Below are 22,040 nucleotides of genomic sequence, written 5' to 3' on the forward strand. Positions count from 1 at the left end.
CCTGAGCTTCCAGTTGTCTGCCACTTCAACACACCACCCAGTTCCCTGGCCAAGATCTCTGTCTCAGGCTCGCTTCAGTGCTCCAGTGAAGCTCAGTGCAAGCTGGAAGAAGGGCACCTCATTTTCTGCTTGGGATCTCAACAGCCTTCTGCACTCAATATGGAGTTCATCAGCCAAAGGGCTTGAACTCTCCCATGTCATTACCCAAAACCCCATATATCCAGCCTTGTTAACATAAAGTCTGCAATTATACACCACCAATTGTTAGCCACTAACAGGCCCTATTAATAGGCTATTCACCCACTTAGTCTGGCAGTTATGCACTCCTTTGTCTGTCCTACTGTTCTTCTCTTTCTTTGGACTCTATCTCCATATGTCTTTTACTCGTCACCCTTCCACCCATCCTATCTTCTGTATAAAAACTAATATTTTCCTAGCTACCACCAGAAAATACAGATGTTTGAATACACCACCCAACAAACTCAAGAACAGCTTCTCTGCTGTTATCAGACTTTTGAATGGGCTGCTCACATTTTAGGGCGTAAGTGGGTACTGTAGATGCTGGAGATTAGTCGAGATTAGAGTGGTGCTGGAAAAGAACAGCAGGTCAGGCAGTATCCAAGGAGCAGGAAAATCAACGTTTCGGACATTCCTGATGAAAGGCTTTTGCCTGAAACGTCATTTTTCCTGCTGCTCGGATATTGCTTGATCAGCTGTGCTTTTCCAGCACCAATCTAATCTCGCACAAATTTTAACGTTAATCTCTCTCTCTTTGAACCTTTAATACTGTATTGCAGATTCTGTTGTATTACCCTGATGCATTTTGCATGATATTATCTGCCTGTAAAGTGCACAAAGCAATACTTTCCATTGTATCTCAGAGCGTGTTACAATAATAAATCAGATCAAATCAAATCTACACTCTCAGAGAGCAGAATCTGAGAGGTACAGGTTGATAACTACAGTCACACAAACTGACAGGAAAAGATGAATAAATACACTCAAACACTGACATTACAGAGCCTGACAGGGAAAGATTGATAACTAAACTCTCTCATTCACAAAGCAGAAACTGATAGCGACAGGTGAAAACTCAGCTCTCACATTCACATGGTAGAAACTAGAAGGATTGACAATTACACAAACATATTCACCAGGCAGAAACTGACAGCTACACGTTGACAACTATATTTATGTATTCACACAGCAGAGTCTGAAAGATACAGATTGACAGTTACACTCACTTTGACAAAGAAGAAAATGACAGGTAGAGAATGATAACTGTACTCCCACATTCACATCACTGAAACAGACAGCTACAGTTTGATTAATACACCCACATTCAAGTTTATTCTATGTGAATGTATGAGTGTAGTTATCAGTCTGTCCCTGTTTGTCTCTGTGATGAGAAAATGTAAATATATTTACCAGAGAGTGACAGGGATAGATTGATAACTGCATTCACATGCATATTTACAGTTTGATAATTGCACTCAGATATTCACAGAGCAGCATTTAACAGGTACATCTTGATAATTGTCCTCACACATTCACTGAGCAGGAACTGACAGCTATGGATAGATAAGGAAACTTTCATATCCAGGAACGCACTTGCATTAAATTATCACATTTGTAGAGGTGCTGGTTAGTATCTGGTTCTCAGTGAATTGGTATAGATTTTCTTCATACAGTCACCAAAAAGCAGGTCAGGCCAAAAATAGAATCAGCCCTGTGGTCCTGTTGGAATTGCTGTCTTGAAGGAAAAACAGCCTAATGATTATTAAATTATTACATTGACTTAATGTTGATTTACAAACGATGTCTCTTCTGTCTTCCTCCAGGTAATTACTTGAAGGACCAAGACAGTGTAATATGTCCTTAGTACAAAGCCAAGTGTGACCAATTCCTTCTAACAAACAGCAGGTATGTTACCATAGTCAGACCGAATAACATCCTTTCCAAAGTTACAGAGCAGATTGAATTAGACACACATTGATTCAATTTCCAGAGATAAATTTTCAAATCAAGAGTCAAATATCATGGAGGAATTATATTTTTTTTACCATTACAGTGACCCTCCTGATTTTATAAACCTCTTTCAGGTCACCTCTCAGCCTCCAACACTCCATGGCAAACAGGCCCAGCCTCTTCAGCCTCTCCCTTTCACTCAAACACTCCAACCCTGGCAACAATCAGGTAAATCTTTTCTGAATGTTTCAACTTTCACAACATCCTTCCAATAGGAAGGAGACCAGAATTGCACACAATATTCCAAAAGAGGCTCAACCAATTATCTGTACAGCTGCAACATTATCCTTTTTCATTATCCTATCGACCGGCTACTCCACTTTCAAGGAACTATGAACGTGCGCTCCATGGTCTCTTTGTTCAGCAATACTCCCCGGGACCTTACCATTAAGTGTCTAGCCCCTGCCTTGATGTGCCTTTCCAAAATGAAGCATCTCAAATTTATCTGAATTAAACTCCATTTGCCACTGGTTAGCCCAGAGGCCCATCTGATCATGATCCTGTTGTAACCCTTCTTTGCTGTCCACTACATCGCCAATTTTTGTGTCATCTGCAAACCTTTTATGTTCACATTCAAATCATTTATAAAAATAAGGAAAAGCAGTGAACCCAGCACCGATCCTTGTGGCACACAACTGATCCCAAGTCTCCAGTCTGAAAGGTAGCCCTCCACAACCACCTTCTATCTTCCATGTTCAAGTCAATTCTGTGTCCAAATTGCTAGTTCACCCCCCTGATTTTCATGTGATCTAACTTTGCTAACCAGTCTACAATGAGGAAACTTGTCAAACATCTTACTGAAGGCCATATTGATCACATACACTACTCTACCCTCGTCAATCTTCGAGTCAAAGAGATGTACAGCACAGAAGCAGACCCTTCGGTCTAACTCATCCAAGCCAACCAGGTATCCCAACCCAAACTAGTCCCACCTGCCAGCACCTGGCCCATATCCCTCCAAACCCTTGCTGTTCATATTTGCATTCAGACGCTTTTTAAAAGTTGCAATTGTACTAGCCTCCACCACATCCTCTGGCAGCTCATTCCATACACGTACCACGGTCTGTGTGGAAACCTTGCCACTTAGGTTTCTTTTATATATTTTCCATCTCACCCTAAACCTATGGCCACTAGTTCTGGACTCCCCCACCCCAGGGAACATAACTTGTCTATTTATCCTAACCATGTCCCTCATAATTTTATAAACCTCTATAAGGTCACCCCTCAGTCTCTGATGCTGCAGCGAAAACAGCCCCAGCCTATTCAACTTCTCCCTGTAACTCAAATCCTCCAACCATGGCAACATCCTTGTAAATCCTTCATCAACCCTTTGAAGTTTCACAACATCCTTCTGATAGGAAGGAGACCAGAATTGTATGTAATATTCCAACAGCGGTCTAAGCAATGTCCTGTATGTCCAGCGGTCTAAGCAACATGTACTCAATACTCTGACCAATAAAGGAAAGCATATCGGACGCCTACTTCAATATCCCATCTAGCTGTGACCCTACTTTCAAGGAACTATGCTTGTGCACTCCGAAGTCTCTTTGTTCAACAACACTCCCTAGGACCTTGCATTAAGTGTATAAGTCCTACTAAGATTTGCTTTCCCAAAACACAGCACCTCGCATTCATCTGAATTAAACTCCATCTGCCACTCCTCAGACCATTGGCCCATCTGATCAAGATCCTGTTGGTAATCTGAGGTAACCTTCTTCCCTGTCCACTACACTTCCAATTTTGGTGTCTTACCTCCATTACCCACATCCAAATCATTTATGTAAATGATGAAAAGTAGTGGACTCAGCACTGATCCTTGTGGCACTCCACTGGTCCAATGCCTCCAGTCTTAAAAACAACCGTCCACTACTGTCCTCTGTCTTCTACCTTTGAGCCAGTTCTGTATCCAAAATGGCTAGTTCTCCCAGTATTCCATGAGATCTAACCTTGCTAACCAGTCTTCCATGGGGAAATCCTCTTTGTTACTTCAAAAAACTCAATGGAGTTTGTGAGTCATGGTTTCCCACGCACAAAATGATGTTCACTGTCCAGAATCAGTCCTTGCCTTTCAAAATGCATGTAAATTCTGTCCCTCAGGATTCCCTCCACCATCTTGCCCAACACAGATGGCAGGCTTACCAGCCTAAAGGTCCCTGACTTTTCCTTGGCACCTTTCTTAAATAGTGGCACCACGTTAGCCAAACTTTAGTTTTCCTGCGTCTCACCTGTAACTATCAATGATAAAAATATCTTGGCAAGGGACACAGCAATCACTTCCGTATCCTCCCACAGTTCTAGGGTACGCCTGATCAGGTCCTGGAGATTTATCCACTTTTGTGCATTTTAAGACATCCAGGACTACTTTGTGGGTAATATTGACATCTTTTAGGATGGCACCATCTATTTCCCCACATTCTGTAATCTCCATGTGCTTCTCCACATTAAACAGTGAAGCAAAATACTCATTTAGTATCTCCCCCATTTTCTGTGGCTCCACACAAAGGCCTTCTTGCTGATCTTTGAGGGACCCTAATCTCTCCCTCGTTACACTTCTGTCTTTAAATGTATTCATAAAATCCCTTGGAATTCTCCTGAACCCTATTTGCCAAAGCTAACTCATGTCCCCTTTTTGCCCTCCTGATTTCCCTCTTAAGTATACTCCTACTGCCTTTTCCTCTTCTAAGGACTCACTCGATCTCTGCTATCTATACCTGACATTTGCTTCCTTCTTTCTCTGGACCAAATCCTCAATTTCTCCATCATCCAGCATTCCCTAAACGTTCTGGACTTGCTGTTCACCCTAACAGGAACAGACTGTCTCTGGACTCTTATTATCTCATTTTGAAGGTTTCCCATTTTCCAGCCGTCCCTTTACCTGTGAACATCTGCCCCTAATCCGCTTTTGGAAGTTCTTACCTAATATTGTCAAGCCATCGACATTTACACCATTTTTCAAGAGGTTTAGACTGAATTCTTATCTGAAATATATGCCCAAGAAGGCATTAAATTTACATTTAATGTGACTTTTTTAGAGTTAAAGTCAAGATGGAAAAGAACATCCAACAGTAGCATCATTTCAAAAAGCATATATAACATGGATGTTAAGTACAGAGATAGAAGGAAACCAGACAAAAGTCACCAATGTACAGGATGCAACAGTGTTATTAAGTTTATTAGTGATTGGGCAGGCAGAGTTAACCCTTTAATGAATAATTGTCACAAATAGTGACATGACCATTAAATAATGTGAATGCCAAACACCCATTGTGCCCCAAAGCCTGACAAATAAAACTACGGATGCTAGAGTCTGGAAACAAAAGGAGAAATTGCTGGGAAAAAAACTCAGTGTGTCTGGCAGCATGTGTGAAGAGAAAGCAGAGTTAATGTTTTCGGACCAGTAACTGTTATTCAGAACTGAGCTTCTCCAGGAATTTCTGTTTTTATTCCTGACAATATAGAATAATTACTGCAGGCACACACATCAGACACATACACACACACAGCAACTGACTTAATTCAGAATTAGTTCAAAATACAAACACCATGACTGCAGAGCAGTACTAACAGTTAAGGAGTTCCATATGTATTCCAGGCAACAGGAAATGATCCAATCGAGATGAATATCACTCTCACATGGAGTCATTGTGGTCTGCAGCAGTCAGAGACATCCAGCTAACAATTCTACTCCCACTCAGACAGCATTCCATTTCCATCAATGTATCATGGTGGCAGAGGAGCTGCCATTCCCACCTTTATCATAACATCATTCTCCATTTCTCCAACTTGCAGGAACAGATTTTTATGACTCTGTCTTCATCAAAAAGGCTTCTTGTGCCATTGTTTCGTAGTAACTTTCATTTTCTACAATGAAATTCCTATGAAGTCTGATATATTACACAAGAACACTCAATACCTTTTTCTCAAATACTCAATGTGATCACATAATCGTAATTTGAAACAATGGAGTAGGAAAGATTTAGTGAGATAATAGAACATAGAACATGACAGCGCAGTATACTATTTCATTTAAATGTCATACAGTTGGTGAGTCTACTAAAGTTCCAGGCAGAACGTTCCATGCCTCAACTACTCTGAGTAAAGAAACTACCTCTGACATCTGTCTTATATTTATCGTCCCTCAATTTAAAGTGATATCCACTGGTGCTAGCCATCACCATCGGAGGAGTAAGGCTCTCACTGCCCACACTATCTAACCCTCTGATTATTTTGTGTGTCTCTATGAAGTCACTTCTCAACCTTCTTCTCTCTAATGAAGCCTCATGTCCCTCAGCCTTTCTTCATAAGGCATTCCCTCCAGACCAGGCAACGGCCCAGTAAATCACCTATGAACCCTTTCCAAAGCTTCCACATCCTTACTGTGATGTGGGGACAAGCACTGGATGCAATTTTCCAAGTGTGGCCACACCAGAGTTTTGTAGAGCTGCAGCATGACCTCATGGTTCCAAAACTCAATCCCTCTCCCAATAAAAGCTAACCACCGTATGCCTTCTTAACAACCCTATCAACCTGGGTGGCAGCTTTCAAGGATCTATGTACATGTACACAGAGATCTCTCTGCTCATCTACACTACCAAGAACATTACCATTAGACCAGTACTCCTTCCAAAGTGAATCATCTCACACTTTTCCACATTAAACTCCATTTGCCACCTCTCAGCCCAACTCTGCAGCTTATCTATGTACTTGTGTAACCTGCAACATCCTTCAGCATTGTCCGCAACTCCACTGACGTTAGTATCATCCACAAATTTGCAAATCCATCTTTCTACACCCTCACCCAAAACAGATCCTTGCGGTACACCACTAGTAACTGAACTCCAGGAATGAACATTTCCCATCAGCTACCAACCTCTGTCTTCTTTCAGCTCACCAATTTCTGAACCAAACCGCTAAATCACCCTCAATCCCGTGCCTCCATATTTTGTGCAATAGCCTACAGTTGGGAACCTTACTGAAAACATCTAATCAAACACTTTACTGAAATCCATATACACCACATCAACTGCTTTACCCTCTTCCACCTGTTTGGTCACCTTCTCAAAGAACTCAATAAGATTTGTGAAGCATGACCTACCCTTCACAAACCATATTGACTATTTCTAATCAACTTATTCCTATTGAGATGATTATAAATCCTGTCTATTCTAGCCTTTTCCAACATTTTACCTGCAACCGAAGAAAGGCTCACTGATCTGTAATTACCAGGGTGGACTCTATTCCCCTTCTTGAACAAACGGACAACATTTGCTATCTTCCGGTCTTCTGGCAATATTCCTGTAGACAATGACGACATAAAGATCAAAGCCCAAGGCTCTGCAATCTCCTCCCTGGCTTCCCAGAGAATCCTAGAATAAATCCCATCTGGCCCAGGGGGTTATCTATTTACACACTTTCCAGAATTGCTAAATGTCCTCCTTGTGAACCTATCTCCCATCTAGTCTAGTAGCCTGTAACTCAGTATTCTCGTCGACAACATTGTCTTTTTCCAGTGTGAATACCGATTTTAAAAAGTATTCATTTTGCACTTCTCCTATCTCCTAGGACTCCATGCACAACTTCCCACTCCTGTCCATGATTGACCCGAATCTAATTCTAGTCATTCTTTTGTTCCTGATATAGCTATAGAAAGCTTTAGGATTTTCTTTGATCCTGTCTGCCAAAGACTTCTCTTGTCCCCTCCTGGCTCCTTTTAGTTCTCTCTTTAGGTCATTCCTGGCTAGCTTGTAACTCTGAGCGCCCTAACTGTGCCTTCACATCTCATCGTAACATAAGCTTTCTTCCTCCTGACAAGAGATCAACTTCCTTAGTAAACCACGGCTCCCTCACTCATCCACTTCCTCCCTGCCTGACAGGTACATACTAATCAAGGACACGCAGTAGCTGTTCCTTGAATAAGCTCCACATTTCAATTGTGCCTATCCCCTGCAGTTTCCTTTCCCATCCTATTCATCATAAATCTCACCTAATTGCATCATAATTGTCTTTTCCCCCAGTTATAAATCTTGCCCTGCAGTGCATACCTATCCCTTTCCTTCACTAAAGTAAACATAACTGAATTGTGGTCACTCTCACCAAAGTGCTCACCTACCTCCAAATCTAACATCTGGCCGGGTTCATTACCCAGTACCAAAATCCATTGTGGCCTGTCTACATACTGTGTCAGGAAACCGTTTTGCACACATTGGACAAAAAACTGATCCATCTGAAGTACTCAAATTATAGTATTTCCATTCAATATTTTGAATGTTAAAGTCCTCCATAACAACTACCCTGTTACACTCACTCCTATCCAGAATCATCTTTACAAGCCTTTCCTCTACATTTCTGGAACTATTCTGAGGCCTATAGAAAACTCCTAACAGGGTGACCTCTCCTCTCCTGTTTCTAACCTCAGCCCAGACGAGTCCTCAAACATCCTTTCTGCCACCATAATACTGTCCTTGACTAACAATGCCACACCTCCCCCTCTTCTACTATCTTCTTTGTTCTTATGGAAACATAAAAATCCCAGAATCTATGACAACCATTCCTGTCCTTGCTCGATCCATGTCTCCAAAATGGCAAACCCATGCTTCAAGTTCACCCACCTTATTCCGGATGCTCCTGATGTTGAAGTAGACACACTTCAAACCACCTTCGTGCTTGCCAGTGCACACATGCAACATTGAAGCGATATTTCTGACCTGACTATGCTCAACCCCTGGACACAGTAACCACAATTTAGGTTCCCATCCCCTTACTGAATTCATTTAAACCCTCCCGAGGAGCATTAGCAAACTTCCCCCAGGATATTCGTACTACTTTGCTTCAGGTATAGACCACCATGTTTGTAGAAGTCTCACCTTCCCAATTATCCGGGTATCCGAAATGCTCCCTCCCACACGATCCCTTTCATCACGTGTTCAACTCCTCTCTTTCTTTCTTTCTCTCTCTCTCTCTCTCTCTCTCTCTCTGCACTTCCCCCTCCCACCCAAGATCTGAGACATCTTGAACCCTTGCACCTGGGAGGCAACACGCCAACCATGAGTCTCTCTTGTTCCCACAGAACTTCCTAACTATGGAGAACCCAATGACGAATGCACTTTTTCACCATCACCCCTAAGCAACGGAGACAGACTCTGTGCCAGAGACCCACTGATAAGTTCTCTTCCCCACACATACCCCCCCCCACCCCCCAGCCCATCAACAGTATCCAAAACAGTATATTTGTTATTAAGGGGAATGGCCACAGGGGCTCCCTGCACTGTCTGCTGGTTCCCTTTCAGTCCCTCGACTGTAACCCATTGGCCATTTTTCTTGTACCTAAGGTGTGACTATGTCTTGGTAACTCCCCACAAGATAACGCAGATTACTAAAGCTGCTCATTTTGCTTTTTACGAGAAGAATTCAAAAGTTTCATTCTTCAAAAAATTTAGTTTGATTCTTCCAATTTCCACCACTGCATGAGAGAAAATCATTACTTCCTCCTCCTCTCTGTAGAGCCACACAAGTGTCCCAATGATGGTGAGTACCATCACAATACAGTGCAGGGTAATTAACACCTACCTTTACTTCAACAGTCTTCAAGTAATTATATCACTGTGCACTGACAAAAGAAATACTCATTCTGACCTTGATCATGTAGGTCGATGGGCCAAGAAGTGACAGATACAGATACATTTAGATACATGTGAGGTGTTAGATTTTGATTAAGACAAACCAGGGCAGGACTTATACACTTAATGGTGGGGCCTTGGCAAGTGTTGCTGAACAAAGAGACCGAGGGTTGCAGCTTGAACCCTTGCACCTGGGAGATTTTCTTGAAAGTAGAGCCACAGGTAGACAGGACGGTGAAGAAAGCGTTTGGCAAGCTTTCCTTCATACGTCAGAACATTTCGTGTCGGAGTTGGGATGTCATCTGGTGGCTGTACAGGACATTAAGTGATGCCATTTTTATGAGATTGCATCACCCTTCTCCAGGAAGGATGTTGTTAAACTTTAGATGCTGCAGAAAAGAGTTACAAGGATGTTATAGCGATATTGAGTCATACAGCATCGAAACAGACCCTTCAGCCTACCATGTCCATGATGTCCAACAAACACCAAAAACTGCATTCATCCTATTTATCTGCACTTGGCCAAGAGCTGACTATGCCCTGGTTTCATTAGGTCATATCCTGATGCTGCTTAAATGCTGTGAGAGTATTCCATCACACTCTCAGGCAGCATATTACAAACTTTACCCACCAGCTAGGTCAAAATATTTTTCTCAGATATCCCCTAAACTGCTTTCCCCACAACTTCAACTTTTACCCTCTGGTCTTAGGCACATCTACTAACAGGAGAAAGATTCTCACAATCTACTCTGTCTGCATCTTGCATAATTTCGTATATCTCAGTCAGATCCTCCCTCAATGTCCTCTGCTCCAAGGAAACCAAACCCAGCTCATACGGTCTCCCCTTTTAACGGAGACTTTCCAACCCACTGCATCCTCTCCAGTCAATCCCATCCTTCTAATTGTGTGGCAATCAGAACTGCACACAGTATTTGATCTGTTTTATAAATGTGGAATAAGACTTCCTTGCTCTTATATTTGACAGCTCCGGGAAGCATTCTGTATGCTGCCTTCAGCAGCCTGTCTGCCTGTGCTGACCACTTCTGTGATCTATAGACTTGTACACCAAGGTACCTTTGTTCCTCAGTATTCCCTCGGGACCAATCCTTCATTGTGTAATTCTTTCCCTTATTAGAACTCCCAAAATACATTACCTCACATTTATCAGGATTAAATTCCATCTGTCATTGCAATGTCCAAAGTCCTCATACTGTAGCCTGAGACCATCCCCCTCACTGTCAACAACACCACCAACTTTCATGTCATAGAGCAAAGAACAATACAGCACAGGACAGGCCCTTTGCACACTAAGACTGCACTGAAACATTTAATACTTCCACATGAAAAAGTCATCTGCAGGCATACTAATTATACATTCACATCCAATTGTTAATATGTACATAACAAGCAGCAAGGGTCCCAGCACTGATCCCTGTGGGACACCACTGGTCACAGGCTTCCAATCACAAACACAACCTTCCACCATCATATTTTGCATCCTGTCTGCAAGCTCATTTCAGATCCAGTTTGCTTAAGACTCCAAGAGCCAATCTTGGACCAGTCTTTTATATGGGACTTTGTCAAAGGCTGTCGGGGTGGCCTGTACCAGGCCAGATAGAGTAGCCCATGTCTGTTGACACAAACTGGTGTATAAGTGTAAAGTAGAATTAAACAGCAGGTTGTGAAACAGAATGGCAGGCAGAATCTAAGCTTTACAGCGCACTCACACAATAAGGTAAAATGATACCATTGATCAAGCCACTCCAAGGACCCAGCCTGTTCCAATTTGAAACAGTTCTGACAAGCAGACCGAAGGTCCGGTAAATGAGTAACTCCAGCCACATTAAATGAAAGGGTAATTGTCCCAGTTACTGAACAGACACCAGGTGCTAGTTACAGCCCATTAATGCCCAAAACAGCTAAAGGTATCTTAAAGTATGTAGTTTCTTGAAATAAGTTGGAATATTAAGAATTAGGTTCTCGTAAAGAGACGTAGCATCATCTCGGTAGTTTCCAGCATGAAAAATAGGTGCATAATACTAAAGCATAAAGGGGAAAAGAAGCATTTAAACCTGGAAGTGAAGGTTAGTTACTTTAGGTAATGACTTCTCTTATGCCCCGATCACAATAGATTGCTCACAGCCCATTAATCACAAAGTGCTAACAGTTGGGGCAAATAAATTACTTCACACTTTGTAACTAACTTTTTATAATAAAAATTAAAATTACAAGTCTATGGCAAGTAAGTCAAAACAAACTGTCCTTTGTTTTGTCTTCATATATTCCCCACTGTCCTAATTATATCAGAGGAGCAATTGAACTTGATAAAATGGAATACATTGAATAACAACATTCACGCTGTCCTGAGAGACAAGCTAGCCTGAGAGAAACCTGAAGGTGTATCGCACATAACTTTGGAATAAGAATGAATAGGATGCATAGAAAGATCACAAAGCCAAGAGATTACAATGTCCGCTAAACTCTGAGAGGTCAGGGGATCCTGGGGCAGTCCATAGAAATGCCCATCATTGATTAGGTATCTCATTGAATAGGATATGCAAAGTAAGAGAGAGGAACATCGTAATAAAGTTGTATGTGATTGTTATCAGAAAGTTTATTAAAAATATTGCTTTTTATTGTAAAATCAGAGTGTGTCACAGACCTCTGTTCTGAGGCTAGTCTCGGAGGACTGTCTTTTGTCCTCTCGGAGGCCGCCTGCCAGCACTAACCTCCTACCACTTGCCTGAATACTGCCTGCCTGCTGAGTCTTTCATCCCCGGTTGGGGGTTATGCTCCGACAAAGGCCTGACTGAAGTGCATGTAAACCACATCAACTGCTCTACTCTCATCAGTATGCTTCATTGCCAGGATTGGGGGTTTTGAGTTATAGCGAAAGGCTGAACAGGCTGTTGCTTTGTTCCCTGGACTGTCGGAGAATGAGGTGTGACCTTTGTACAGGTTGTGAAAATCATGATAGACATGATAGGGTGATAGCCAAGGTCTTTTTCCGAGTGTGAGTGCGTGCAAAAATAGAGGGTACAGGTTTAATTTGAGGAGAAAGGATTTAAAAAGGGGTTAGTTTATCACATAGAGGGTGTTGCTTGTATGGAATGAGCTACCAGAGGAAGTGGAGATGGTAGGTACAATTACAACCTTTTATAGGCACCTGGATATGTACAAGAATAGGAACAGTTTAGAGGGATATGCACCAAGTGCTGGCAAATGGGACTAGCCATGATGTTGAGGTGCCAGCATTGCGCTGGGGTGGACAATGTTACAAATCACACAACACCAGTTTCTCAGACAACAGGTTTATTTGAAAGCACTAACTTTCAGTGCACTGCTCCTTCATCGCTCTAAAAGGTAGTGCTCCCACATAAACCTGGTGTACTATAACCTGGTGTCGTGAGATCTTAATTTAAATGGGACTAGGTCATATCAGGATCTCTGGTCAGCAACAACAGCTTGGACCAAAGGATCTGTTTCTGTGCTGTAAAACTGTGTGACTCTCTGATGGCCACACCTTGATTATTCCCAGTTAGACTCCGCACTATCAGAGTTGCAAAAGTCCATTGCTTTTACCTCCTTGACTCTGAAGAACAGCACAGAACCAGCACATTGTATTCAGGTTTCACTTGTCTGTGAATCCTACAGATACAGTCAAAGAAAATAAGATCTTTCCCATTCACTTCAGGAAACATGAACTGAAAACTCTCTCCTTTGCTAACCGGCTGTTCACTTGACAGCAAACATTTAAACTGCTCAGTAACACAATGCAGGAAGATTGAAGCAGGATTAATCGAGTGTGGGCATCCTTCCTGTATCATAACAACTGTTTCTTTCAAAAATCTTTGACACAGTGGCTCAGTAGTTAGCACTGTTGCCTCACAGCATCAGAGTCCCGGGTTCGATTGCAACTTCGGGTGACTATCTGTGTGGAGTTTGCACATTCTCCCTGTGTCTGTGTGGGTTTCCTCCGGGTGCTCCGGTTTCCTCCCACAGTCCAAAGATGTGCAGGTCAGGTGAATTGCCCATGCTTAAGTTGTCAATTAGGTGCATAGTTCAGAGGGAAACGATGTTTGGGTGGGTTACTCTTCGGAGGGTCGGTGTGGACCTGTTGGGCTGAAGGGCCTGTTTCCACACTGTAGGTTATCTAATCTAAATATCAATGCATGTACACAACAGCACGCGTAGTCAACATTAAATGTTAGTTGAAAAATGTGATGCTGGAAAAACACATCAGGCCAGGCAGCATCCGAGGAGCAGGAGAATCGACGTTTCGGGCATAAGCCCTTTAGGAATCCTGAAGAAGGGCTTTTGCCTGAAACGTCCATTCTCCTGCTCCTCGGATGCTGCCTGGCCTGATGTGTTTTTCCAGCATCACATTTTTCAACTCTGGTCTTCAGCACCTGCAGTCCTCACTTTCTCCTAATTAAATGTTAGTTTCCAAGTTCCTCACTAGTCAATATGGCTCTCATCTGTTCACAGTATGTCACATCTGAGCAGAGTTTTGAAGGACAATAAGCTGTATTCACAGGCCTATTGAATAGCACAGACTGACAGGTAGAGAATACTTCCCAAATACACAAACCGTATAAGTAAATGGAAGAAACAAGATGAGTTCTGCACTCACAGAACTTACCATCGAATAAAAGTTGTGGAAATTATCCAAACTGCTTTAGAGTGTGAGAGACTGACAATAGTCTAAAAAGTCTCATTTTCATTTACAGTACATAGAATTTCTCCAGTATAGATAGAGGTCATTCAGCCCATCGGCCTGCAACAACTCGCCAAAGCACATCCCACCCAGATATAGACCCCACCCTACCCCCATAACCACATCTTTACCATAGTTAACCCACCTAGTCTGAGCATTGCTGAATATTGCAGGGCAATTTACAATGACTAATCCAGCTAACTTGCACATGTTTGGACTGTGAAAGGAAACTAGAGCACCAAGAGGGAACTGTTATGAAGATGTAGGTGTACTGTACCTTTAAGAAAGTTATCAGCCAGTAGAACTATCGGACATCACCAAGTGTTCCGAAAAAAGACAAAGTAACATTTAGTCAAAGAACCCAAGTAGCTGTTTGCCTGGAGACAAAAACATTTGAATTCAACCAAATGTTTGAATCCCGAAAATATCAAATTCCAATCCAGTCTGAATTGAGTATATTAACAATCTTAAAAGCCAATGATACATGTGAAGCTCTGGAGGTATAAGACTGGGTAAAATTGAACAGTTAGGAGGCGAATTGCCAAGCCACCAGCATGTAAAAAGCCTGCCTGAAAATTAGCTCTCTGAAAGGTACCTTTATCGATCAGTGACCTGTGAAGCACAATCTTCAAGAAGAACAAAAGACAACCCGAATACAGAAAAGTACCAAAAGCTGACTGGTTTTGAGATAAACTGTTTTGTTTTGTAAATCTTAATCAGGAGTTCTCTCGGACGAGTATTATAGAAGATAGGTTAGAGGAAGGAGTTGTAAATACTTGTTAGTTAATCACTCTGTTATATTTTAATAAATAAAGCTGTTAATCTTTATTTTAACTGGTTCTAGGCCTGTCACATTTTCAGATTACTGCATGGGATAAATCTTTTCAGTGTTGCTGGTTTTAAATTAGCAAAGGGGTTTACCCCATGTCGTATCAAAACCAATGCAGACACGGGGAACATGTCTGTGTGCAATTTGCACAATGAGCCAAGACTGGAATTGAAACTGGGTCCCTGGCACCAGTGTGCCACCATGTTACCCTGACATGGATGGCAATAGATAAAATCTTATTCATGTTGAGCAACAGAGACTTGAAGTAAAAACTGCTCCTGCAGTTTCTGGCAAGTGTCATGTTAAACAGAGCCAAATATTATAAGTATACTCATTTACTCACAGCACACACACTGAAAGATACTTTCAAATGCACTCATCCATTTAGTTGAAACTGTCAGGTACAGATTGAAAACTGCACTCAAACATTCACATTGGAGAAACTGACAGGTATGGATTTAAAACAAAGTTCTCCTTTTCTTTAGAAAAACATTTTGATAACACTCATTCTCAGAGCTGATAAAAATGTCACTGACTTCTCATTTTTCTTATTGCCTTCTGCATTAGAACATAGAACATAGAACAATACAGCACAGAACAGGCCCTTCGGCCCACGATGTTGTGCCGAACTTCTAACCTAGATTAAATACCCATCCATGTACCTATCCAAATGCCGCTTAAAGGTCGCCAATGATTCCGACTCTACCACTCCCACGGGCAGCGCATTCCATGCCCCCACCACTCTCTGCGTAAAGAACCCACCCCTGACATCTCCCCTATACCTTCCACCCTTCACCTTAAATTTATGTCCCCTTGTAACACTCTGTTGTACCCGGGGAAAAAGTTTCTGACTGTCTACTCTATCTATTCCTCTGATCATCTTATAAACCTCTATTAAGTCACCCCTCATCCTTCGCCGTTCCAACGAGAAAAGGCCGAGAACTCTCAACCTATCCTCGTACGACTTCCTCTCCATTCCAGGCAACATCCTGGTAAATCTTCTCTGCACCCTCTCCAAAGCTTCCACATCTTTCCTAAAGTGAGGCGACCAGAACTGCACACAGTACTCCAACTGTGGCCGAACCAAAGTCCTGTACAGCTGCAACATCACTTCACGACTCTTGAATTCAATCCCTCTGCTAATGAACGATAATACTCCATAGGCCTTCTTACAAACTCTATCCACCTGAGTGGCAACCTTCAAAGATCTATGTACATAGACCCCAAGATCCCTCTGTTCCTCCACCTGACTAAGAACCCTACCATTAACCCTGTATTCCGCATTCTTATTTATTCTTCCAAAATGGACAACCTCACACTTGGCAGGGTTGAACTCCATCTGCCACTCCTCAGCCCAGCTCTGCATCATATCCAAGTCCCTCTGCAGCCGACAACAGCCCTCCTCACTGTCCACAACTCCACCTATCTTCGTATCATCTGCAAATTTACTGACCCACCCTTCGACTCCCTCATCTAAGTCATTAATAAAAATTACAAACAGCAGAGGACCCAGAACTGATCCCTGCGGAACTCCACTTGTAACTGGGCTCCAGGCTGAATATTTACCATCTACCACCACTCTCTGACTTGGACCGGTTAGCCAGTTTTCTATCCAATTGGCCAAATTTCCCTCTATCCCATGCCTCCTGACTTTCCGCATAAGCCTACCATGGGGAACCTTATCAAATGCCTTACTAAAATCCATGTACACTACATCCACTGCTCTAGCCTCATCCACATGCTTGGTCACCTCCTCGAAGAATTCAATAAGACTTGTAAGGCAAGACCTACCCTTCACAAATCCGTGCTGGCTGTCCCTAATCAAGCAGTGTCTTTCCAGACACTCATAAATCCTATCCCTCAGTACCCTTTCCATTACTTTGCCTACCACAGAAGTAAGACTAACAGGCCTGTAATTCCCGGGGTTTTCCCTATTCCCTTTTTTGAACAGGGGCACAACATTCGCTACTCTCCAGTCCCCTGGTACCACCCCCGTTGCCAGTGAAGACGAGAAGATCATTGCCAACGGTACTGCAATTTCCTCTTGCTTCCCACATAATCCTAGGATATATCCCGTCAGGCCCGGGGGACTTGTCTATCCTCAAGTTGTTCAAAATGTCCAACACATCTTCCTTCCTAATAGGTATCTCTTCTAGTTTACCAGTCCATTTCACACTCTCCTCTTCTACAATACGGTCCCTCTCGTTCGTAAATACTGAAGAGAAGTACTTGTTCAAGACCTCTCCTATCTCTTCCGACTCAATACACAGTCTCCCACTACTGTCCTTCTCAGGTTTCTCACATATGCATAAAATGCCTTGGGGTTATCCTTGATCCTATCCGCCAACGATTTTTCATGCCCTCTCTTAGCTCTCCTAATCCCTTTCTTCAGGTCCCTTCTGGCTATCCTGTATCCCTCCACTGCTCTGTCTGAACCCTGTTTCCTTAACCTTATGTAAGCCTCCTTCTTCCTCTTTACCAGACTTTCAACCTCTCTCGTCAACCAAGGCTCCCTCACACGACCATTTCTGTCCTGCCTGATAGGTACATACATATCATGGACACGTCGTATCTGCTCTTTGAAAAAGTTCCACATTTCCACCACATCCTTCCCTGACAGCCTATGCTCCCAACGTATGCTCCTCAAATCCTGCCTTACAGCATCGTAATTTCCCTTCCCCCAATTATAAAATCTACCTTGTTGTGCGCACCTACCTCTCTCCATAACCAAGGTGAAAGTCACAGAATTGTGGTCACCATCACCAAAATGTTCACCCACTAACAAGCCCACCACTTGTCCCGGTTCATTACCGAGTACCAAATCCAATATGGCCTCCCCTCTGGTTGGACAATTTACATACTGCGTTAGAAAAGCTTCCTGGACACACTGCACAAACACCACCCCATCCAATCTACTTGATCTAAAGGGCTTCCAATCAATATTTGGGAAGTTGAAGTCACCCATGACTACGACCCTGTGGCTTCTGCACCTTTCCAAAATCTGTTTCCCAATCTGTTTCTCCACATCTCTGCTGCTATTGGGGGGCCTATAGTAAACACCCAACAAGGTGACTGCACCTTTCCTATTTCTGACTTCAGCCCATACTACCTCCAGAGGCAGATCCCCCTCAAACTTCCTTTCTGCAGCCGTTATACCATTTCTAATTAGCAATGCCACCCCCCCTCCTTTTTTCCCAACCTCCCTAATCTTACTGAAACACCTGTAACCAGGAACCTCCAACAGCCATTCCTGTCCCTCATCTATCCACGTTTCCGTGATGGCCACAACATCGTAGTCCCAGGTACCGATCCACACCTTAAGTTCACCCACCTTATTTCTGATACTCCTTGCGTTGAAGTATATGCACTTGAGCCCATCTCTGTGTCCGCAAGTAGTCCCTGTCAGTGCTACCTTCTCCACAGCCTCCCTACAGTCTTGGGCATCCTGACACACAGCTAGCTTACTTGCTGGACTACAAGTCCGGATCCCGTCCCCCTGCCAAATTAGTTTAAACCCCCCCGAAGAGTGCTAGCAAACCTACCCCCCAGGATATTGGTGCCCTTCTGGTTCAGGTGCAACCCGTCCTGTTTGTACAGGTCCCACCTTCCCCAGAATACAGTCCAATTGTCCAAATACCTGAAGCCCTCCCTCCTACACCAGCCTTGCAGCCACGTGTTCAACTGCACTCTCTCCCTATTCTTTGCCTCACTGTCACGTGGCACCGGCAACAACCCAGAGATGACGACTCTGTCTGTCCTAGCTTTTAGCTTCCAGCCTAACTCCTTGAGCTCTAGAACACACCCACTCAAATACTAATCACTTACCTTCCCGCCCAGCTATGCGCTCCAACCTCACTTCCGCTGCTCCCACTCAAATGACCGTTGGTGATTAAAGGGTGAGTATTTATACTCACAGTTCTCCTTCCCGGCTGCCCCTCTGTTTGCCGTCACTTCCTCTGCTGCTCCCGCTCTTTTTGTGAAAGAGAGAAAAAAAAAACACCGCTGCCCGCTACAGGTAAGTAATTTTGAAACAAACTGTCTTACCTTAGCTGTAGTCTCCCGGGTTCGCCTTTACTCGGCCGCTGCTCCCACTCAAGACATTTAAACTGGCACAAGCTTGAAAGAAATTAATAACTAGTGTATATACCCTGCAATTGCTTGACAAATGGAAGGAATCACTCAGCTTTCACTTTATCTCTAACTTACTGTGTGCTCGCAGATCACATACTGACAGATTCAATTGTGACATAACAGGGATGGAGTAAAAAAAATCATTTGATCTGAAAGTTAGAAATATTGAGATATTTGCTGTCTCACATGCCAGTGATTGACAGGAACTGAGTAAAAACAAGATTAGAAACAACAAACTGGCAGTAACAGAATGAAATACGGAGTCAGTTGCAAAACAATGAATTGTTAGGATACAATGCAGCTATCCACTGGTGAGAAACTGACATGAACAGTGTGACATCAGCAGTAACATTGTTATTGCCAGTTTCTGCAATGTACAAGATATTGTCCCTTACCAAATGCTGCAGTTATAAATACAAACTTACTGTCAATGCGCAGAAGCTGATATTCAAAGGATATGGGTGTGGAGGGGAGGGAGTCCTGCCTGAGACTGTCCAAAGTGGTGTTTGGTCACACTCAAAATTGTAGATACTAAATGAGAAACATTCTTATGTTAATGACTGACACCTCCAGAGTAAAAACAACAGATTACACTTTCGAAGGTTTGAGTTACGGTCCAGTAACATACTGACATGTAAAGACTGTGAAATAGGGTAAACAAAAATGCTTTACCTCCCAGAAATGGATAGACACGGATTGGAGGAACATTTCCAAGTGGCAGGCAAATGGTGTAAAGTGTTACCGCTTACATCAGTGTTTGGTGGACACAGAATAAACCTGTCTTGAAGTAACACTAATTGACTGTTACACAGAGGACCAGAGCCTCAATGGACAGGTGTTGAATTCATGCTGAATGTCTAAATAAGGATTTGATAGATACAAAGTTAAAGAGACACATATATAACATGCTAACGGTTGCTGGTTAACAGGCATTCGTATGAGACTGAGAAATGTTCTCAATCCCTGCGTGAAAGTTCAATACTCTTAAATAAAAACTGCAGCAACGTGGTTCTGATACACTGTAGTTACTTGCAAAGCACACAGTTACAGATCGGTCTCTGGGCCCACAGTTCGCAATCAAGTTCTCAGAAATATATTAATCCCACAGTAAAGACAGAGATTTTCAACCCGTGACTCAAGAAAAGTTTTAAATAGGGACTTCCTTTCATCTCTCTCCAACTCCATGCAGTTGAGAACGAGTTCCATCAACTCCAAACCTAGAAAACACTAGAAAATTCTTAGAATCCCTACAGTGTAGAATTAGGCACTTCGGCCCAACAAGTCCACACTGACCCTCCGAAGAATAATCTACCCAGACCCATTCCCCATTATTCTGCATTTACCCCTGATTGATGCACCCAACCGACACATCCCGGAACATTACGGGTAGTTAGCATAGCCAATCACCTCCATGCACGTCTTTGAATTGTGAGAGAAAAACTGAGCACCCGGAGGAAACCCACTCAGACACGGGGAGAATGTGCAAATTCCACACAGTCAGTCGCCCAAAACTGGAATCGAAGCAGGGTCCCTGGCGGGTGAGGCAGCAGTGCTAACCACTGAGAATGGCGGGAAGCTGTGTTAATTCCAGCGCAGACAGAGGACCAGAAACAGACATGCGGAACTAGAAACACACCCTTCCACTCCCACATCATCACAACAAGGAACAAAAGGAAACTGAGCCAATACCACAGTCACTTTCTGTGTCACAGACATGAAACAAAGCTCCCTCAGTCAGACTGACAGGAACAGAATCACCATCCACTGCACATTTCGTTGCAGATTCTGACAGATCCACATTGGTTCCCAGTTTACCCAATCACAGAAACTGAGTGTTTGGGAATGATTCCTTGTAAACTACCCGATCAGGAACCAGGCTTTCCCCCATCCCTCATTAGCATTGATGACGTCGTCAGGCTATAAAAAGGGAGCTCCGAGCCCACTTTCCCTTATTCTGTGTCTGCAAGTGAGCGGTGCTATGGCTGATGAGAAGAAAGCACAGCAAGCCTCCAAGAAGGGCGCGAAGAAAATCATCAAGAAGGCGCCAGCGAAGGGCGGCAAGAAGAGGAGGCGGACCAGGAAAGAAAGTTACTCCATCTACATCTACAAAGTGATGAAGCAGGTTCACCCCGACACCGGCATCTCCTCCAAGGCCATGAGCATCATGAACTCGTTCGTCAACGATATTTTCGAGCGCATCGCGGGGGAGGCTTCCCGCCTGGCCCATTACAACAAGCGCAGCACCATCAGCTCCCGGGAGATCCAGACCGCCGTGCGGCTGCTGCTGCCCGGGGAGCTGGCCAAGCACGCCGTGTCGGAGGGTACAAAGGCGGTGACCAAGTACACCAGCTCCAAGTGAAGGACCGCATTGCACTGAAACATACACATCCACAACCCAAAGGCTCTTCTAAGAGCCACCTGCAACTTCCCAGTGAGAGCTGAATCTTTTTTTTAAGATTGGTTAATTTTAGTTTACATGTGATTCTTCACAAGATAATTTTATTTCGAGTGCTATATTTGTTTATATAAGAGCTTTGCAAATTAATGAGATATGGCGGGGGGAAGATAGCAGAAACAACCTCTTCTCTGTCTGTAGAGAGTGGGCCGATTAAACGTCAGTGAGTCATTTTTTTATCTTGTTTATTTAACGTTGGTAAAAGCCCTGGTAGAATGTCAATACTTATTTTCACACCTTGCAAACAACCACCTAATGAAGGAG

The 22,040-nt window shown here is 43.2% G+C and overlaps 1 protein-coding gene across 1 annotated transcript; it reads left to right on the top strand.

Moving 5' to 3' along the window:
* Positions 1-1,954: 1,954 nt before the first annotated feature.
* LOC122546791 (histone H2B-like) lies at positions 1,955-21,726 on the top strand. Its single transcript, XM_087984917.1, has 2 exons — positions 1,955-2,196; positions 21,289-21,726. Exons 1-2 carry the CDS (start codon positions 2,040-2,042, stop codon positions 21,678-21,680), a joined length of 549 nt encoding a protein of 182 aa, XP_087841043.1. The 5' UTR covers positions 1,955-2,039; the 3' UTR covers positions 21,681-21,726.
* The last annotated feature ends 314 nt before the right edge of the window (positions 21,727-22,040 follow it).

Source organism: Chiloscyllium plagiosum, unplaced genomic scaffold (genome assembly GCF_037043375.1).
Source record: "Chiloscyllium plagiosum isolate Xiang-an unplaced genomic scaffold, Cpla_swu_hap1 HiC_scaffold_49, whole genome shotgun sequence".
Lineage (NCBI taxonomy): Eukaryota > Metazoa > Chordata > Chondrichthyes > Orectolobiformes > Hemiscylliidae > Chiloscyllium > Chiloscyllium plagiosum.

Coding starts and splice junctions, on each gene's coding strand:
- LOC122546791 (XM_087984917.1), top strand. CDS start 2,040: ATGGAGGAATTATATTTTTTTTACCATTACAGTGACCCTCCTGATTTT. Junction 2,197..21,288: donor CCAACCCTGGCAACAATCAG/GTAAATCTTTTC, acceptor TGTGTCTGCAAG/TGAGCGGTGCTATGGCTGAT.